Consider the following 19,880-nt stretch of genomic DNA (forward strand, 5'->3'; position numbering starts at 1 on the left):
GGCTTGTACTCCAGACTTTTTCTGGTACCCATAAAAGAGGACACCTGGCACCCCATCTTCGATCTATCCATTCTGAACACCTTCCTGGTGATCCCAAAATTCAAAATGCTCACCCTCCAGCAGCTGCTACCCATGCTGTCCAAAGATGCTTGGCTAGTCATCCTGGACCTAAAAGAGGCCTACCTCCACATTCCCATCAGGGAGTCCTGCAGAAAATATCTTAGCTTCAGAGCAGGATCTCAACACTTTCAGTTCTCTGCACTTCCCTTTGGCTTATCTACTGCTCCCAGAGTTTTCACAAAATGCCTGGCTCCGGCCATTGGTTTTTGCTGACAAAGAAATATTCAAATTTACGCCTACTTAGATGACTGCCTTATTCAGGCAGACAGCCAGGAAAAGCTGCTCAAACACCTGGCCTTTGTAAAGGACCTCCTAACATCCTTAGGGTACATAATCAATGAAAGAAATCCAAACAGGTACCCACCAAAAGAATAATCTTCCTGGGAGCAAGTTTGGACAGAGCATCCCAGATGGCATGCCTAACACCAGAGAAACAAAGTTTCCTATCAGCCTACTTCTCTCAACTGCCACCAGGCACCAGCTTTCTGCAAGGGAAATCCTGCAAGCCCTGGGGTTCATGGCATCTTACATACTCCTTATTCCATATGCCAGACTGCATATGAGGAAACTTCAGTTTTACCTAAAGAGCCTTTGATGTCAACACTCTCAAGATCTGGAAGCTCTTTACCTATCATTCCTTGCCTAAGGAAGGAATTTCTTTGATGGGCAACAACCTGCTTCCACAACAAGGGACTGCCCTTCTCCCCACACCCCGCCACCCAGACCCTTACCACAGATGCATCAGACTATGCTTGGGGTGCACACCTGGACGGCAGGTGCATACAGGGCCAATGGAACCCCTAGCAACTCTCCCTGCACATCAGTCTAAAAGAGATGATGGCTGTGCAGCAGACCTTGATAGCTTTCAAACCCCTTCTCTCTCCAGGTGTTCTCCTGATCAATACAGACAACACCACAGTGATGTGGTACATCAACAAGCAGTGAGGGACCCACTCCTACCCACTGTGCAGGCTGGCCATGACCCTTTGGTTCACAACCTCTTCCATGCATTTACACCTGTCAGCACTATACATGCCAGGCTCTCTCTACTCCCTGGCAGACCAATTAAGCAGAAAACTGTTGGAATCCCATGAGTGGCAGCTCAACAGAAACACCTTCTTACTAATAACTCAGAAAAGGGGAACCCTGGAGGTCAACCTCTTTGCCTCCCACAACAACCATCAGCTCAGCATATTCTGCACCAGGGAGCATCACTGCTTGGCATGGAAAGTAGATGCCCTGTCCTTCACCTGGGTAAACCTCTTGGTCTGTGTCTTTCCTCCCCTCCCTCTCATTCCCAAGGTACTGATCAAAATAATGGAGGAAAACCAAGGACCATTCTCATAGCCCCAGACAGCACTGGTACCCCTTGCTGCACATTCTGTCCCCAGTGCCCTCATGGAATCTTCCTCATATTCCCAACCTCCTAACCCAGAGGGAAGGGGAATTCATGCACCCCCCCCCCAATTTCAGACACTCAATTTTCCAGCGTGGCTTATAACCTGACCCCTGACCAATCTGCTCTCCTCAGTAAACAGGTGCTGGATGTTATCCAAGAGGCCAGACACCCTAGCATCAGAAAGTCTTATGCAGATAAATGGAAGAGGTTCAGCACCTAGATTCAGGTTAAGCGGGCCAATACGGCACAGCCCCCCCATCCCTCTCATCCTGGATTATTTAGCTGACCTACTATACAGTGGTATCTCTTTCTCCTCTGTAAAAATTCATGCATCTGCTATTTTCACTCATTTTTCCACTGAGCAGCCTCTTTTTTCACACTCTCTGATCAAGCAGTCCCTCAGAGGGCCTAACAACTTTAGGCCCCCCAGAAGGGCACCAACGCCAGCTTGGGACCTTAACTTTGTCTTGAAAAAGCTCACCCTGCTTCCATTTGAGCCAGCTTCTTCTGCAGAACTAAAATTTCTCTCCTGGAAGACTGCCTTCCTCCTGGCCATCACTTCAGCCAGAAGAGTCTCTGAGCTGTAAGCACTCATGGAACCCATCATCATCTTCCAGTGTATCCCTTAGAACTAATCCATCCTTCATGCCCAAGGTGGTATCCAGTGTGGCGCTCAGCCAATCCATCCATTTGCCCACCTTCTTACCTAACCCTCAAAACAAGAGGGAAAAGATTCTGCACTCTCTAGATGTGCACAGACAGCTCGGATACTATCTGGGCAGGACTAAAACCTTCAGAAAATATGATCAACTGCTGGTTAGCTTTGCTTCAGGGGCAGAGGGCAAAGCCATCTCCAAACAAACTATTTCAAATGGATAGCACACTACATCCATTTCTGCTACAAACAGCATGGCAAGCCTCCCCCCAAGGGGGTCAGGACCCACTCCCCCAGAGCAGCTTCCACCTCTGCAGCATTCCTTAGAGAAGCCCCCACCAGGGACATCCTGGAGGCTGCCACCTGGACTTCTTTTCACACCTTTACCAAACATTACCACCTGCTTCTCATTTCTAAATCCAGGGCAGGTTTTGCCTCTGCAGTCTTGCAGGGCATGCTAGCCAGCCCCTAGCTTCCTTGACTGCCTCCACCTATTTCCTCAGCTTTGGGAGTCTACCCAAATGTGGTGACTGCAACAGTGAAACATGAAGAACATAGTACAGTTGTGTGCACTTACCATAAATGTAGATGTTCGAGTGTCTTCACTGTTGCAGTCGTGGTTTTCCTTCCTCCTTCCCCCTTTTTCTTTTTGTTACCTTTCTTCCTTGTTGTTCTCCTTTCCTTACAAGGGACATATTGGTATTTTTTTCCACTGGTGGGGTCCTGCCACCAGAGCCTAGCCTCCTACTTTGGGGGTTTCTGACTGGTTAGGGCAAGAAAAACTGATGTAATGGCATCGGCTGCTTTCCTTTATACCACTGATGACCTGACATCAGTGTACAAGTGACAGCAACCAACACAGAAATACTAAGTCTCTGGTATTCAGGCTGGCTGAGGGCTACCCCAGCAGGGATAACCCCAATTTGATGACTGCAATACTGAAGACACTTGAACATCTACATTTATGGTAAGCGTACAGAACTGTACTTTCTGAGTGAACATTCAACACAAGCATAACTCACACCTTCTTCCTTCTAATTTTTGTTTTCTTACTGATTTTCTTGCAGCTTTATATACTGAGGGGGATTTATAAAGGTTAACACAAAGAGTTGACTACATGGACATGTAGTGTACTATTTCTGAGTGACTACAGAGTGCAAAAAATGTGGTAGAGACGTTCTTTTTTTTTTTTAAAACAGGTTTATTGTTTTAACATATAAGAGAAATATCATAACAATTTTATACAAATAATTAAAAATAGGTATTATTATAATATTCAACAAAACAACTAAAGTATTTACAAAGACATCCACTACAATCAGATCAATTAATTAAACTAAAATACTGTGCTATTGAAATTAGAATTTTTTTAACAAATTTTGTAAATTATCCCATACAATAAAATGTGATGTTTTTCTAGTTGTTCTCATTCTAATTGTGCTTATTTCCATATGACACATTATATTCATAACATTTTTAAATTCATTGAACGAAGGAGGTGTATCTGAAATCCAATTTCTAGTTATTATTTTCCTAGCCACTGCTAGGATAGACCATAACAAGGGAAGCTTAATCTTTTAACACATTGAGGTACAGGTGTGTTGAATAATATAAGAGACTTAGAAATAATGAAATTATCTGTAAAAAGAGCCTGCAAAAATTCATTAATTGACTTCCAGTATTCTTTCAACTTCATACAGTCATAAAACATATGAGCTCAGTCAGCATTAATTTCTACATTACATCTCTTACATAGATTATCTTTATTATTAATTTTATTCATCATCAAAGGTGTATAAAAAGATCTATGTAAAATTTCCATGTATAAAGTCTCCAGACAATGGAAGATGTAGTTCTATAAGCAGATTCCAATATATATTGTTTATCTTGTTGAGTTGGTGGGTCCCCATTAATAGAGGTGAAATAATTCCAGTATGAATCTACATTGTAAAAAGTTTCTTGTCTGATAATTTTATGTATATATGAAAGTTTACCTTTATCAGAAACTTTATGCTGTAAATTTATTATCAAGTAATCAATCAGTTTTGGAATAGATTCTTTAACTGTTATAGACATTAGATCTATTCTATCAATGAGATGTTGTCTAAAGATCTGAACCTCTAACCAGCAAGTTTCTCTTAGATCAAATTCTTGTTTTAAGAAATCTAGATTTTTAACTTTATTATCAGATATCAGCTGATACCAGTACTTTAGATTATTATCTATAGCTAAATGAGCTCCTTCAGAAGTAGATGACATAAGCATACTCTGAGTATAAATTATAGCTAATACAATAAAATTCCATTCCTATACTTAGGGTGCATGAATATAAAGTTACGATAACTAATAATAATATTTAATGGGTAACAGACCATATGTTTAGGTGTAATAGGTGAAGTACAAAATTCCTTTAGCAACCACAACATGGAGTTATTTATAATCATATTTTTATGTGTTAAGGAGATTTTCATGAAGTGCATACTAATTAGCTCCCAATAATCTTTCCATTTTGCGACATATGACCGATCTATTAATAAAGTAATAACTTTTATAATAGAAGAGATAATATATAAATTAAAGTCTGGAAAAGAAATACCCCTTGAGACCAGCTATTAGTATGTTTCTTTAATGCAATCCTAGGTCTATTAGGTGCCCATAAGAAATTTAACATTAGTGTATTCAGTTTCTTGATAGTTATTTTTGTAGGTGAAAGTATTATTGATTGTATTAAGTATAAAATCTTGGGGAATATTATCATTTTAATAATTGTGAGTCTCTCCTCCATAGTAAAAAACATATTATTCCAGGTATTAAAAAGATTTTGTATATTAAGAAAACAGGTATTATAGTTATTATATATAATAGATTTAATATCTTTAGATAGTATTATACCTAAATAAGTTATCTGACCTGAGTTGGGTACATATTTAGTAAAATCACTAATGAGAGTATTTTTTGTGTATATATAGGTAGTATTTTAGTTTTTTCTTCATTGAATATTAAACCAGAAATACTTTTAAAATTCATCATTTTATCAAATAAAGACTGCATAGAAGAATTAGATCCTGCTGATGTAATTAGAACATCATCTGCAAAAGTTGAATTTTTGATGTTGTATTTTCTTCTATTTCAAAACCCTCTATGTCAGTACTGTTTCTAATCAAATTAGCCCAAGGCTCCATTACTAAAGTGAATAATAGTGGAGAAAGTGGACATCCTTGCTTTGTACCTTTAAGAATGGGTATTTTTGTGAAACATATGTTCCTACCTTAATATAAGCCAGCGTTCCTTTGTATAAATGCTCAATTAAATTTACAAATTTGTGCACTTCAGTAAGGTAAACAGATAGTCCCAACTTACTGAATCAAATGCTGAACCTATATCAAGACTAATAAGTGTTAAATCTTTCTTTTTCCTATTTGCAAAATCAACTAATGTTAAAGTTCTTCTTATATTATCAAAAGTATTTCTATTTACAATGAAGCCGTCTGATCTATGTCTATAATGCCGGGATAATTGTCTTCAATCTATCAGCAAAAATACTCATAAACATTTTATAATCAACATTAAGTAATGAGATGGGTCGATATGAAGAACATCTAGTTGGATCTTTATTAGGTTTTAAAATTGGTGAAATAAATGTATATTGCCAAGATGGGGGTTATTAACTCAGTTTGGGCCAGAATAAAAACCTTATGTATTAATGAATATGTAGTTTTAGAAAGGATTTTATATATCTCTGGTATAATACCATCATTACCCGGTGCTTTGTTTGATTTAAGCTTATTTATTTGTGTAATAACTTCTGTATATGAAATACTCTTGTCCAATAGTTTAATCTGTTGTTTATTAAGCTTTTATTCATGTTTGTGGTTATAAACTCCTTTATTTTATCTTTAGGTTCCATGTTAATGTTGTTATGGTTAATCTTGTGAAAGTGATTTCTAAATTCATCCAGTATTTCTGGTATACTAGAAACATTCTTCTTTTTCCTTAGAGAAAAGATTTCTTTGATATGGTTTTGTTTATTCGATCTTTTTGTTTTATTTTTAAGTCTATGTAAGTATTTGGGGCTTATTGAATAAGACAAAAACTTGTATTTCTAAAGTTATTTTAACTTTATGAGTTAAAATTTCTTTGTATTTCTCATTTAGTTTGTTTATTTCTTCAATAACTTTCTTGTCCATAATATTTTCTTTATTATTATGTTTATAAGAGTCTAGTTTACTTTGAATATCTAACAATTCCTTATCCCAAGATTTCCTTTTGTTATTATACCATCTGATACTTTGTCCATATAGATATGATTTTAAGGCATCCCAAACATAGACAATGGAGACTTCAGGAGTATTATTTATGTCTAGAAAATGTTGTACTTCTGAAAGTATATATTCTTTATAGTCTTTTAGCTGAGTTAAGTATGCTGGTATCCTTTTGATCTGAACATTATGAGTATTTTTTATCATGAATTCAAAACAATTGAGTTATGATCAGATATAGGACATGAAATGATTTTGGAATTAATTAAATCTGTTACCATCTGGTTAGAAATAAAGACCCTATCTATTTTTGAATAAGTTTTGTATCTGTTAGAAAAAAGGTGTATGGTAATGATTTTGACTCTATCTGATTATTAATATCATTCAAATGATAAGAATTAGCAAAATCATTTAAATGTTTTGCATTAGATGTAATTCTTCTTTTCTTTATAGTGGTAGTATCACTTTCATGTAGTATACAATTAAAATCACCAGCTAAAATAATATCCCTATAGAGAATGATATGATCTTATCAATATGATGTTTCACTGTATTAATACCAATTCCAGGTATCCAGTATACATTAATTAAAGTGTAAGTCTTCCCATTAATTTGTATTGTAACCATACAAAACATTCCTTTGTCATCCTGATAAGACTTAATGGTTTTAGGAATGGGCATACTTTTATTCCATAAAATAGCCACTCCTCTTTTTCTGAGTGTGCTCTGAACTAACCAATACTGCATACTTATTAGTGGCTAGTTTATCAATATCTTTTTTCAAGAGATGGGTTTCTTGCAGGAAGACTGGATTGGCCTTGTGTAGATTAATGTATCTTATTAGGCTTGCCCTTTTACACGGATTATTCAATCCATTAATGTTTAAAGAAATTCCTTTTAAAGATGTCATTTGGCATTTTTAAAACTCAAGAATCTTATGATCGAAATAACAAATAACAAGATAAATAATGTTACATCTCCTCTTTTAGGTGTACCTTTAAATATAGCTGTATTTATTAAATCTCTTATGGGATTTTGTATAGGATTCAATTTTGTTTGTAGTGACAATGAGTGTACAAAATATATTGTGGATGTCAAAACTATATACATATAACAATGAACAAGTGAAAATAATGTAAGGATTAAACCTTGCATCCCGCCTGAGTTGAAAACTCCAACTTAGAGCAGTATTTACTACTCAAGTAAACCCCCTACCCTAAGCAGCAGTACCTCAGCTACCACCTTATCAATTTAATACTAGTTATATTTAACTGAGGTTAACAGTTTTCAATTCAATTATCTATCAAGACAAAACTACACATTTGGTAAAACAGCATCATATAAACTAAAATAAACTTTTTTTTTTTTTTTTTTTTAAAAACTGTTCATACTATTATATAGATCTATGTAATATTTAACACTTGAATTCTAATAGCATTCAAATAATCTTAATGTTAGAAATCAAGAGGAGAGAAAATTATGTTCTAGCATTCATTTAAATCAAAAACTTTGGCTAATATGATTCAGACATTACATGCATTAAGATGCATCTATTTTCTGTCATGTGAATTCTATCAACAGCTTCCAAAAAAATCTTGAATTGTTTGTATATGAGCATTTACTTAAACTCATTATTGTCAATAGAGTAAAATATTGTATTCATAAAAATTATTATAAATCATATTGCATAGTTATGCAGATTCTCAGAAACACCTGCGTTATTACCTAAAAAAAAAAGCCATCACACACACACACACACACACACACACACACACACACACACACACACACACACACACACACACACACATATATATATATATATATATATATATATATATATATATATATATATATATCTGATCTCACTGAGTTGTGTGTTAGTAGAGCACTATCCTACTTGCTGTCCCTAGAATAAATCTGTCTGCTTTATACAAAATAATGCACAGCAAACACATATTAGTAACCAGATTTTACAATCATGCTAACCTACTGCTTTAAAATATATCACATGACATTTCTTCCAGAATAGAGTTATAAGATTATTTATGCTTGCCAATCAGATGAATTAAATGAGTTATAGTAAAGTATATGTTTGGGACACAAGTTTTTAACACAGATTATTATGCTACTGTTAAGTAGATTTTCAAAAACATTTAAATAAATGTTTCATTTTCTATGCCTTCTAAAATAAGATATTTACTTGCTACAAGAAACTACATCATCTAAACTCATTATAACTGACATATTTTATGAATAGAGTATTTTTCCTGAATCTGTGGTGTGTCAGTGTGATAACCTTGTCAATGTTTATACTAACTGCTTTCAGTTTCTCTGTGAAAATTCTGTGAGTGAAGCTTCTGAGGAAGGTAGAGACGTTCTTGAATACAGATCGTGTGCACTTAGTATAGGTGTTAATGAATCTGGCCAAGTTTGTTTTTACATCCTTCCTGAATGCCATTCTTTATGGTTTGTTGGTTGGAGTATTGGCACCATTAGAAAGTTAATCTCTTGTCAACTGTCTTTGGGTGTGTGTGTGTGTGTGTGTGTGTGTGTGTGTGTGTGTGTGTGTGTGTGTATATACCTATATACCTATATATATATATATATATATATATATATATATATATATATATATATATATATATATACACACACACACACATATATATATATATATATATATGTATGTGTGTATAAGTTCATGTTAACTTACTGAAAGTAATAATACTGAATGCACAATGCTGAAATTTTAGAATCCTGAAATGTTAACATTTTAATAATAATGAATGTACAATGTTGAAATATCAGAATCCTGAAATGCTAACCTTTTTAAATCAAAAACGCATACTCACCTGCTTGTGTAGACAGTTGTATTTGCCCTGCCTCCCTTGCAGGTCCCATGTTAGCTCTTGTTTCTGAGTTTTTCTAACAAGTACAGTTCATAGGTTCATAGGTTCATACTAGGCTATCTGCCCTAGGGCATTTATAAGCCTAGCCAGAGTATGTTTGGCTTCCGCCACCCATTTTAAATTAATTTTGCTATGCCCTTTTTCGAGGTTAGTATACTGTGCCTCTGTCTAACAGTGACACAGAAGTGATACCCGGGGTAAACCTACGATCTCCCATCCACTCATCAAGATTCCTCTTGAAAAGAGTCAATGAGGGACTCTGCCTAACCTGGACTGGGATTTTATTCCAGAGTGAAGGGAGCCTCTGGGTTATGAATCTGTCCCTCCAGCATGTCCTATTTATTTCAGTGCTGAGGTTCAAGTCTCTCGTGTAGCTCGATGGGATTTGGATTTTTGAGGTGCAGCATGTCCCTTAATTCCGGGTTGGACATGGCCTTATACGTCAGGCACAGGTCACCTCTGAGCAGGCGGTATGCCACTGAGTAGAGCTTGAGTTTCTTTAACCGGGCAGCATATGCCATCTGTTTGAGCCCTTTGATCCTCTTGGTGAGGTACTTTTGGGGTCTTTCCAGTTGCTGCAGGTGTTTGGTAAGGTACATCCCAAAAGGGGCATTGTACTCAATTATGGGCCTGATGAGGGATGAGTAAAGAGGCACGATGACCTCCCCTAATCTAGATGTGAATCCCTTCATGATTAGGTGGGCTATATAAAATGTTTTTCTAACCACTTTGGCCACGTGGTTGTCAAATGAGAGATTGCTATCAACTTGGGTCCCCAGGTCCCTAATTACTTCTTCTGTACTTAATGGATTACCACCTATGTGGTAATTTGTGGCACTGTTTTGCCAAAGGGATGACTATACACTTTTGGCATTTAGCTTGAGGCCATGGCTCTGGCACCAGTTGTCTGTTTCTCTGAGGCCCTTTTGGAGGATGCTTGTGTCGGCTGGAGAGTCGATTATGGCCCAGTTTGCAGTCATCTGCGAACTTGGTCAGCCACAGTCCTTCGTGTTGGCCTGTACCTCCGAAATATATACCAAACAAGAGAGGTCCCAGGACTGAGCCTTGTGGGACGCCACTTGTAACTGGTTTGGAATCTGACATGGCTCCAGCAATTCTAACCATGTGGGTTCTGTCCTTGAGCCAGTTTGCAACCCATCTAGTGACATAGGGGTTTATATTTAAGCTGGTGAGCTTATCTATAATGCACGAGTGGGGTATTGTATCGAAGGCTTTTGCGAGGTCCAGATAGGCTGTGTGGACCACCTTCCCTTTGTCAATGGCCTTGGTGACTGTTTCAAAGAAGTCAACCAGGTTTAAGAGGCAGGATCTGCCCTTAACAAAGCCAGACTGGATAGGATCCAGTGTCTGTAGGTCCCCAATATCTTTATTTATGAGGTCCATGATGATCCTTTCCATAGCTTTGCAGACCAAGCTAGTCAGGCTTATGGGGCGATAGTTTCCAGGGTCCGTTGAGGCACCACCTTTGTGGAGAGGGACCACTGTTGCTGTACGCCACTCTTTGGGTACATATCCTGTAGTAAGGCTGAGATTGAACAGTAGTTTTATGTTTGGGTTTAGCTCTTCTTGGAGTTCATGTAGGACGCAGCCTGGGACACCGTCTGGTCCCATTGATGCTGTGTTTTTGCTTTGGAGGCGGCTCCACCTGAGCATCTGAGATGTCAGGGGCAGCACTCTGCTGGGATAGATATTTGCCCTTTTGGTGGGGAGAAGTTTGCGCTGAACCTGTCAGCTAGGATGTTGGCAATGTCTGTGGGATCAGTGTATTTTTGTCATTTTGGACTAATTCTGAGCATATCTGGGAATTCCCACCCAGGTTCCTAACATAACTAAAGAAAGCCTTGTGATTATCCTTAGTGTCCTGTGCAACTTTTCTCTTGAAGCTGGCCTTTGACGATTTTATGAGTGCCCTTAGTTTTTTGCTGATACTGATCAGAGATGCCTTCCCTTTTTGGGATTTTGCTCTATCATGTAGTAGCTTCCTCCTTCTATTGCATAGTTTGTTTATGGCTGGGGTCCACCAGACAGGTCGTCTGCCTTTGGAGGATTGGGTCTTGGTTTTATTTGGGATTGCATGATCCATGCAGTCCTGAAGGTGTTCATAGAATGCATTTATAAAGGATTCTGCGGTCTGGGCCGTATTTTCCACAGGCCCGGGGGCTTTGAAGGATTCCACCTCGGTTTTGAGGAGTGTGAAATTTGCTTTAGAGAAGTTTTTCACTGTGGTTTTCTGGGCATAGGGTGGGGTCAGGATATGAATATCCAGTGAGATCAGTTTATGGTCTGATCTTACCAGTGAGGGATACACTTCTGGTCTGGAGCATAGAGCCCCCATGTTGGTGATGATCAGGTCCAGTATGTTTTCCCCTCTTATGGGAGTGGTAACAAGTTGTTCCATAGCATTTGAGTTTATGAATTCTAGGAACCTTTGGGCAAGGGTGTTGGAGCTAGAGTAATGCTCCCAATCTATGTTTGGGTAGTTGAAGTCACCCAATATAATGGTGTTCGGAGAGACCTTCATATTTTCCAGTGTTCTCAGGAAGGCCGAGTGGGGTTCCTGGGTTTGGGAGGGTGGTCTGTAGCAGGCTATAAACTGGAAGGCAGTTTTACCCACTGTTAGTTGCACATGGATAGTCTCTGATGCTTCGTGCTTTGCCACCAACCTGGAGGTGTGGGTATCTTTGATGAATATCGATACTCCCCCTCCTTTTGTGGTTCGGTCCAAGTTTTGGAGCCGAAAATCATGGTATGAGGTATAACCTGGTAGTGCTGGGGTGCTCTCGGGACCCCTGAACCAGGTTTCTGTTACTGCACAGATATCGATGTTCTCCATGCTAAGGAGAGTTTCGAGTGCATGCATCTTGAGGTTTAGACTTCTAGCGTTGAGTAGCATTACTCTTAGTTCTTATCCCTTGTGATACCTATGGAGGTGGGTTTGTCTTTTGAGCCTTGCCTAAAAAAGGCACTATGGGGGTAGCAAGAGCCTTTGCCAATATCCGAAAGCCCAGGGGTGACAGGTGCAAGCCGTCCCTAGCAAAGCATCGTGGCTTGTCGTGCATATCAACCCAAGCTGATAGGCATTGGATCCCCTTTGAATGACACCAATACTTAAGCCAATTGTTGAAATTGATCATCTTGATTTTCTTTGTTGAATGGCTGTGTAACGGCATAGTTTTTGTTTATAGTTATGTATGCTGTTTGTAGGTATTTTGAGTTTAACATTTTGACATTTCAGGATTTTGCATTCAGTATTATGACTTTCAGTACACCATTGTTCAATATCATGCCACATTCCATATATAGGTTCATAGGTTTATACTAGGCTATCTGCCCTAAGGCATTTATAAGCCTAGCCCAAATTTTTGTGGCTTACGCCACCCCTTATATGAAAAAATACTGTGCCCATTAGTTTGTTGTGCCTCTGTCCAGCAGTGACACAGAGATGATTTCCGGGGTAAACCTACGATCTCCCATCCACAGGTCAAGATTTCTCTTGAACAGAGCCAGCGAGGTGCTCTGCCTCACATGGACCAGGATTTTATTCCACAGCATAGGGAGTCTCTGAGTGATAAATCTATCCCTCCAGCACGTCCTATTTATATCCGTGCTAAGGTTTAAGTCACTTGCTCTAGTGGTTTTGGTGGATTTGGATTTTTTGAGGTGGAGCATGTCCATTAATTCCGGGTTGGACATGGCCTTGTATGTCAGGCACATGTCACCTCTGAGCAGACGGTATGCGACTGAATAGAGCTGGAGTTTCTTCAATCTGGCAGTATATGATGGATTTTGGAGTCCCTTTATCCTTTTGGTGAGGAACTTTTGGGGTCTCTCCAATTGCTGCAGATGGGTGAGATACATCCCGAATGGGGCATTTTACTCGATCATTGGTCTGATAAGTGAAGAGTACAGGGGAACAATGACCTCACTAGATCTGGATGTGAATCCCTTCATGATCAGGTGGGCAATGTAGAAGGTCTTTCTAACCACTTTAGCAATATATATATATATATATATATATATATATATATATATATATATATATACATATATATATATATGTGTGTGTGTGTGTGTGTGTGTGTGTGTGTGTGTGTGTATTAAGCTTGACACTTTATATAGCTCAAGTGTCATAGTATAAAAACTGTAAGTGAGAGGGAGGATGTTTGTGTGTGTGTGTGTGTGTGTGTGTGTGTGTGTGTGTGTGTGTGTGTGTGTGTGTGTGTGCGTGCATGTGTGTGTGCGTGCATGTGTGTGTGTGTGACAGAGAGAGAGATAAGGATATCAAAGTGAGAGGCAAGGTCTAATTTCTAGAGATTATCTGTATAAAAGTGTGTAATTACTTATGCAGACAGTTAGAAAATGAGGAGGAGGTGGATTTACTGAACTCCTAGGAAGATGTGTTGGAATACCAGACCAATGTCATGGCACTTAATTTGCCACTTATAATGCCAGTGATCTATATTTGCAGCTGGACTTTGGCAGTTGTAAACCCTGCCAAAACAGGGATAGATTGATTTCCCTGTTTCTGCCTTTTGTACTTGAGTGGCTTTGGCCTTAACTCAGAAGTACATGTTGCTCAAAATAATCCCAGTATCAGCCCCACAATTACTAAGGAAGCAACAGAGATATGATGCATTGTATTTGTGTCTATTTTTTTTTTTTTTGTCAATTCCTCACTTCTACTCTCAGAAGCTAATGGTGAGCTCTTTTGGTTTCACTCTTTCTCCAGTGGAGATTTCTGATTACCTTTTTGGACAGTCAGGAAGACTAGCAAGATGGACATTTATGCCACATGCCTCTGATGGAAAATAAAATAGCTGGAGGAGGGGGCAAAAAGAATAAATAAGTTGTTTGTTTTTCGGCTTTTTTCCGGTAAGGGGTCGCCACAGCGGAACTCCGATCCGCTAATGATTGGCAGTAGATTTTTATGAAACACCGAGGTGCCAGCTCGACGCTCAACCTTCAACTAAGGTACACCCATTTACGCTCGCATGTATTTCGAACGCTACCCAACCGCGGGGAGAACATGCAGACTCCACACAGAAGGCACTCCCAAGCCATGCCGAGAATCGAAGAGAGAACCTCTTGCTGTGAGGTAACAACGCTACCACCGTACCACCGTGGCATAACAAGAATAAATAAGTAAACATGTTAAAAAGAATAAATAAGTAAACATGTTAAATGCTTGATTTTTAACCTAATCCTTGTATTATAAAAGAATGATCATTGCAAAGTCTGAAATTCACAAAGCGCCTTTCAGAACTGAGTTTAAATGCAGTGCTATTATAGGATTAAGTCATTAGTCATACTACATATTATGGAATTGCATTACCTAGGCCGAAACAGCATGACATCATAGGTGTATTTAGAAATATTTTAGTTCTGTTTCATTGTCAGACTTTGAACAGGCATAGCCAGCAACTGTCATTTTTATAGCCATTGTATTGTTAATTTCCTTGTTTTCTTCAGTTTGAGCTGACACATTGCATAACTCCAACTGTTTGATTGGGGTGGTGGGGTGGGGTTAGTGGTGGTACACCTATGCTGTCATTACAAAATAAAAGCAGCATAAACTTTACTCAACATTCAGCCAGTTGTTCTTGTGTTTCAAAAAAAAATGTTTCCTTCCTTTTAAAACAAAGAGCAAAGCTAGGGAACATTAAAGTGATCCGATCTTTGATGCAGAGAAGAATAATACGTCATGGCTGGGCTGAATTATAAAGAGAAAGTTATGTTTCACAAGCTGGAGATGTTCTGGAAACTTAGCTGTGATGTATACTAAAGAAGCAATTTGTTCTCTGCCTTCATGCTATTGCAATCATAATTTTTGTTAGTGCACATTCGAGGTATGTGTAATATCAGCGGGTTATAAAATAATTACTTTAGCCTCTTTGTTTCTGCTTGTATAAAACGAAGGACCGTCTATATTTAAAGTATGGTACAGACTGAAGAACTTTTATGTCAGCATTTTTGAAGATTAATTGTTGTAGATACATTTGGTATCACTGTCAAATCATCATAATCCTACTCATCAAAATCCACACGATTTAAAACTATTGCAGCAAAATGATTGGTCACCATACCGCTCAACCTCTTAGTGCAAGAAATCTGAATAAAGCCTAAAATAATTGGGGGACCAGGGCGCAAAAATAGGGACAACTTTTAAATATTGCTCTTAAGGATATGAAGTCTGAAACTCAAACATATGTCATTATTTTGTGACTTCAATCCTCAGTGATTTGCCCAAAAAAAAAAAAATTATAAAGTACAGACCAAAAATGTGAAGCAAAAATCTGGACATTCTGCGAAAACCAGGACTGTTGAGAGATGTTTGTCAATGAAATACCACATACAGTTACCCCCCCCACACACACACACACACACACACACACACACACACACACACACACACACACACACACATACACACAGACACATGAAGTCCTCAAAACAAAAAAGAATAAAAGGCAATTTTATAAAAAGGCAAGTCATTTGAACTCCTGTTACTTATTGAACACCTGAGTATCAGACTTCATACCCTAAAATACTTGCTAATGCACATCCTGTTATTTTAGCAACTTTCTAAGTATATAATAGCAATATTTAAAATGCACCCTTGGTTTTGAGCCATTGCCCCCCCCCCACACACACACACACACATTAGTTTTGGTCTTAGCCCTGATTTTTGTATTAGGAAGTTAAGAGCTGTAAATATGCTTTTTAAGCAAAATGCTGGTTCCAGAGATATGGTTTTCAGAGACAGGAGCTTTTGCAGTTATAGAAAGTATTTTGCCTAGTAAATATTTTTGTCTGACTCTGAAAACTGGATTTATTTCTCAATTTTCCTTTTTACATACATTAGGAAGTGAAAGACAAAAATATTGCGGTTGGCAGTAGTTAACTGTCTTCAAGCTCCTAAGAATTAGTTGTGGTAACTGATCTGTGTATTCTTATGCACTATGAGATTAGGAAGTGTAGAAGGCGAACTTGGTATATTACTTGACAGAGTGTAGATTACAGTTTTTTCAGTCCCCCATCCTATCATAGTCCTTCCCCAAGCAAATATAGCTCATCTGTGGATGTGTGATGTACTCTTCAGTTGTTTTAGCTTATGGCACTGACACCCCCCAAATTCTACATTAAAATGGTGTGATCCTCTCCCTTTGTGCTTCAGAAGATGACATATGTTCGTATTCATGTACCCCCTGAAGGCCTTTACTACAGTGGATTGTGGTATTAGTTTCCATCTGAAATAGGATGTCACAGAGTGTTATAAAATGCAGTTTTGAGGGATACACTAATTGTATTTCCGCACTTACGTGTTACCTTTATTTTTTTTTTTTCATTTACAGGTACTTCCAGAAGAACAAAACGATTTGGCACTTTTCCCGGCAATTATGTGAAGCAACTTTATGTGTAAAAGAACTTTGAGCATGACAATACTAGCAAGAAGGCAATTTGTATATTATTAAGAAGAGTATAAACCTTTCTGAACTGTTGACTGGGCAGGTGACCGAAGTCTTTAGCAAGAATGGAAACATCAGAGCTATGTGAATACACAGCACAGAGGGAGGAGGGTTCACAGACTTAACAACCATTGTCTCAGGCTTAAATATGTATGTAAATGGTATTGTCACCCTCTGGGAAAAAGCTGAAGAAGTGCTGGAAAACTGCAAGTGTAAGGACAGGGTGACATCTGCCATCCATTCATATGAATATTTTATTTTTGGTTAAATCAGAAATGTGCAACATAGTCTTTTAGTTTTGTTATCATATTTTTCTATTTAAGAGTTCTATGTTAAAGAAGTTTGCAGTTTGAAGAGAAAATGCCAGAGCATGGCCAGATGTTTTTCTTCCCATGTTAACCTTGAAAGCAACAGAAATTGTATTTTTTTTTGAGAGCAGCGTGTCATCCAACCGCATGACAGTTTTATGATGCCTTGCAAAGTGAATTTCTGTAGTGTAGTTTTCTTGGTGGCATATTTTTAATTCAAAACCATACCCACCCATTTGCTATGATAACATCAAAAACAGGTATTCTGTATACTTCTCTTGATCATATTTTCACTGTGTGACTTAAATGCATAACCAGCGTTGAAGCCTTGGTATGGGAAATGCTCTTACATAGTTCTCTGTTTAATTGATGTCTCTGTTTAAGTCCAGTTCAGGTTAACAGAGTCAGGATTGGGAGGGATTAGTAGGTTCCCTTGATTAAGTTAATATAGCTCTCACTTTTTCTAATAGGTTCTTGTATGAAACAAAAAGGTATTTTATTCGATTGAGTTTGGAGTAGAAAGCTTATACATAGTGCTTGCTATGGTCACAGAATATAACCCACAGATTTGATATCAAAAGTATTGAAGCCTGTGTTAGTATCAAGAAAACAAGGCTGTTTAACTTGTTTATTTATATCATCTAAAACAGGCCAATAGACCCACACACACACACACAAAGATCTTATCTTACTACAAGGCTGAAGAGAGAGAGGGGGGTAATGAATGGGCTAGTACTTGTGGTTACCATGGCAACTAAATGACTGATGATGCAGCAACTCTAACCTTTACCCCCTAAAAATTTAAAGTTAAGAATGGCTGAATAGGGTACTGTCCTACATACTTCAAATTTGCCTGTCATAGCATCGTCAGAATGGTCTTTAATGCTTTGCCTGGTTCCAGCTTCTAGGATTCCTTCATACAGTGCTTTTGTCTTTTTTTCAGAGTAATTCAGTGGCTTGTTTAAAAAAAAAAAAACAGATATGAAAGGTTTTAAATGCTATTTTTTTCATAACATATTTAGTAATTGAAAAAATATTTTTATGCTAACACTGTTTATAGAGATTTCCTTACCACTTGAAATAAGAAATGCAGTTAAAATCAGTACTTTTTTCATTTTCTTGAAAGCATTTTTATGGCATCAGCTCCCCAAGGTTGTAGGGAGAAAATGGGGACGCTGAAGGTTATGATTTGTAAATATGTATATTTGCTTTTGTACAGAACATGTACTTATCCTGTATAGAAAAATAATTTAATAGAAGAGTTTAACATGATAGACATGTGAAAGGGAATTACAGAGTTTTCAGTATCTACAGTTTATTTAAAAAAAAGTAGATCATACTGCATAAAATCAGTGAGGGACATCAAGCAAGCAAAGAAATAAGAGTTTGTGATAATTGTTGAGAAAACTTTGGAAAGTATATGTTGATCTGGTTATGTTATGACATGTTTTCTTTCTTCTTTTATCCTTGCTTTGTTTTGTAGTATTATAAAACATCAGATGGAAACAAATTTCTTTTATTACTCTGTATCAGCTCAAGAGTTTTCAGTATTTATACATAATTGGGGCTTATCTGTAGATGTGACAGGGACAGTTTGTGTGCCCCAGTATTTGCCTGTGTAGGCTAGCTCATGTACACTGCCCATTCAAAACAAATACTATGGGTGTGAAACAGAATGTTTAAAGGCAGGGAAGGCTGCAGATGAGAGCAAAACTAGTCTACAGCATAAATGGCACATTAAGTGCCTTTGTCACTCTGCTGTGTGAATGAATAAAGATATACTACAATAGCCACAGACTCAGAGATGCTTGTTTCAAGTGACAGTAGACATTATTAGACAAACTCTTTCTCTCTCTCTCTCTGGCAGCGCATCTATCATTTTTAGTAAGTACTACTTCAGTGCCCCTCCTCAACCACCTGTCTGCCTTGGCACTGCCAACCCTTATCTTGGATGACCATAAATCTTCCTGTTCTGCAGCTAAGTCTGTTTGAGACACAGCAATGGCTACAAAGATGGTGAATATTTGTTGCATAGAAAAGGTGCTCTGTGTGACTTTTCCAGGCACTCTGCATACCCATAAAGAAAAAGAGGATATGTGTATTGAAACTTGGTCACATTAGACTGAAGTTTTCCTGGAACCATATATCTTGCAGGTAGTGGGGAGTAGTCCCCATTGACTGACTTGTGTTGCTACACTGGAGTGAATGAGGTGTTTGAAGCTGAGCTGTCTTTGTCTGGTATCTAAATATTGTAGTCACGAAAAGTAATTTATTTTGCTTCTTTTTTAGTTTACAATCAGACGTTATAAAAATTTAAGTGGAAACATTGCGGACTGTAGAGAGTGAAAAGACCGTTGAAACACTGAAAAATAAGAGAACTGAGTTAGAAAAGCAAGTCAAGGAGTGGAGAAGGTTTTTTTTATTTATTTTCTTGGTGACAGCATTGGTTATTGTGACAGATTATTAATTTGTATAGCATTTGTAAGATGGGATGTTGTAGAAAAAAGAAAGATTTATAACAGCTAGAATATTCTTCCTTAGAGAACTATATAGCACACTAGAATGGACTTATGTGTGCCTCAGTCATTTATAAATGAGAAGTCGGTGCATTATATACTATCAGCAAAATGGTTGAACAGCACACTCTTGGAACATGCAAGTAATACCATGAAAAAATATATCGGGGGGGCAAGACTCCTTGCAACACCTTTCCATATGGGGGCCACTGCACATAAAAATG

The 19,880-nt window shown here is 37.8% G+C and overlaps 1 protein-coding gene across 32 annotated transcripts in view; it reads left to right on the top strand.

The window, feature by feature from the left end:
• SORBS1 (sorbin and SH3 domain containing 1) overlaps nt 1-19,826 on the top strand; it is a 4,096,285-nt gene extending 4,076,459 nt beyond the window's left edge. For all 32 annotated transcript variants that reach the window (XM_044056121.1, XM_044056122.1, XM_044056123.1 and 29 more), the window contains one exon: nt 16,719-19,826. In XM_044056121.1, the coding sequence (XP_043912056.1) occupies nt 16,719-16,786 (68 nt within the window). In that variant the 3' untranslated portion in view covers nt 16,787-19,826. The remainder of the gene's footprint in view (nt 1-16,718) is intronic.
• Nucleotides 19,827-19,880: the final 54 nt, after the last annotated feature.

This window comes from Protopterus annectens, chromosome 14.part0, assembly GCF_019279795.1.
Source record: "Protopterus annectens isolate FY-2018-M chromosome 14.part0, PAN1.0, whole genome shotgun sequence".
Lineage (NCBI taxonomy): Eukaryota > Metazoa > Chordata > Ceratodontiformes > Protopteridae > Protopterus > Protopterus annectens.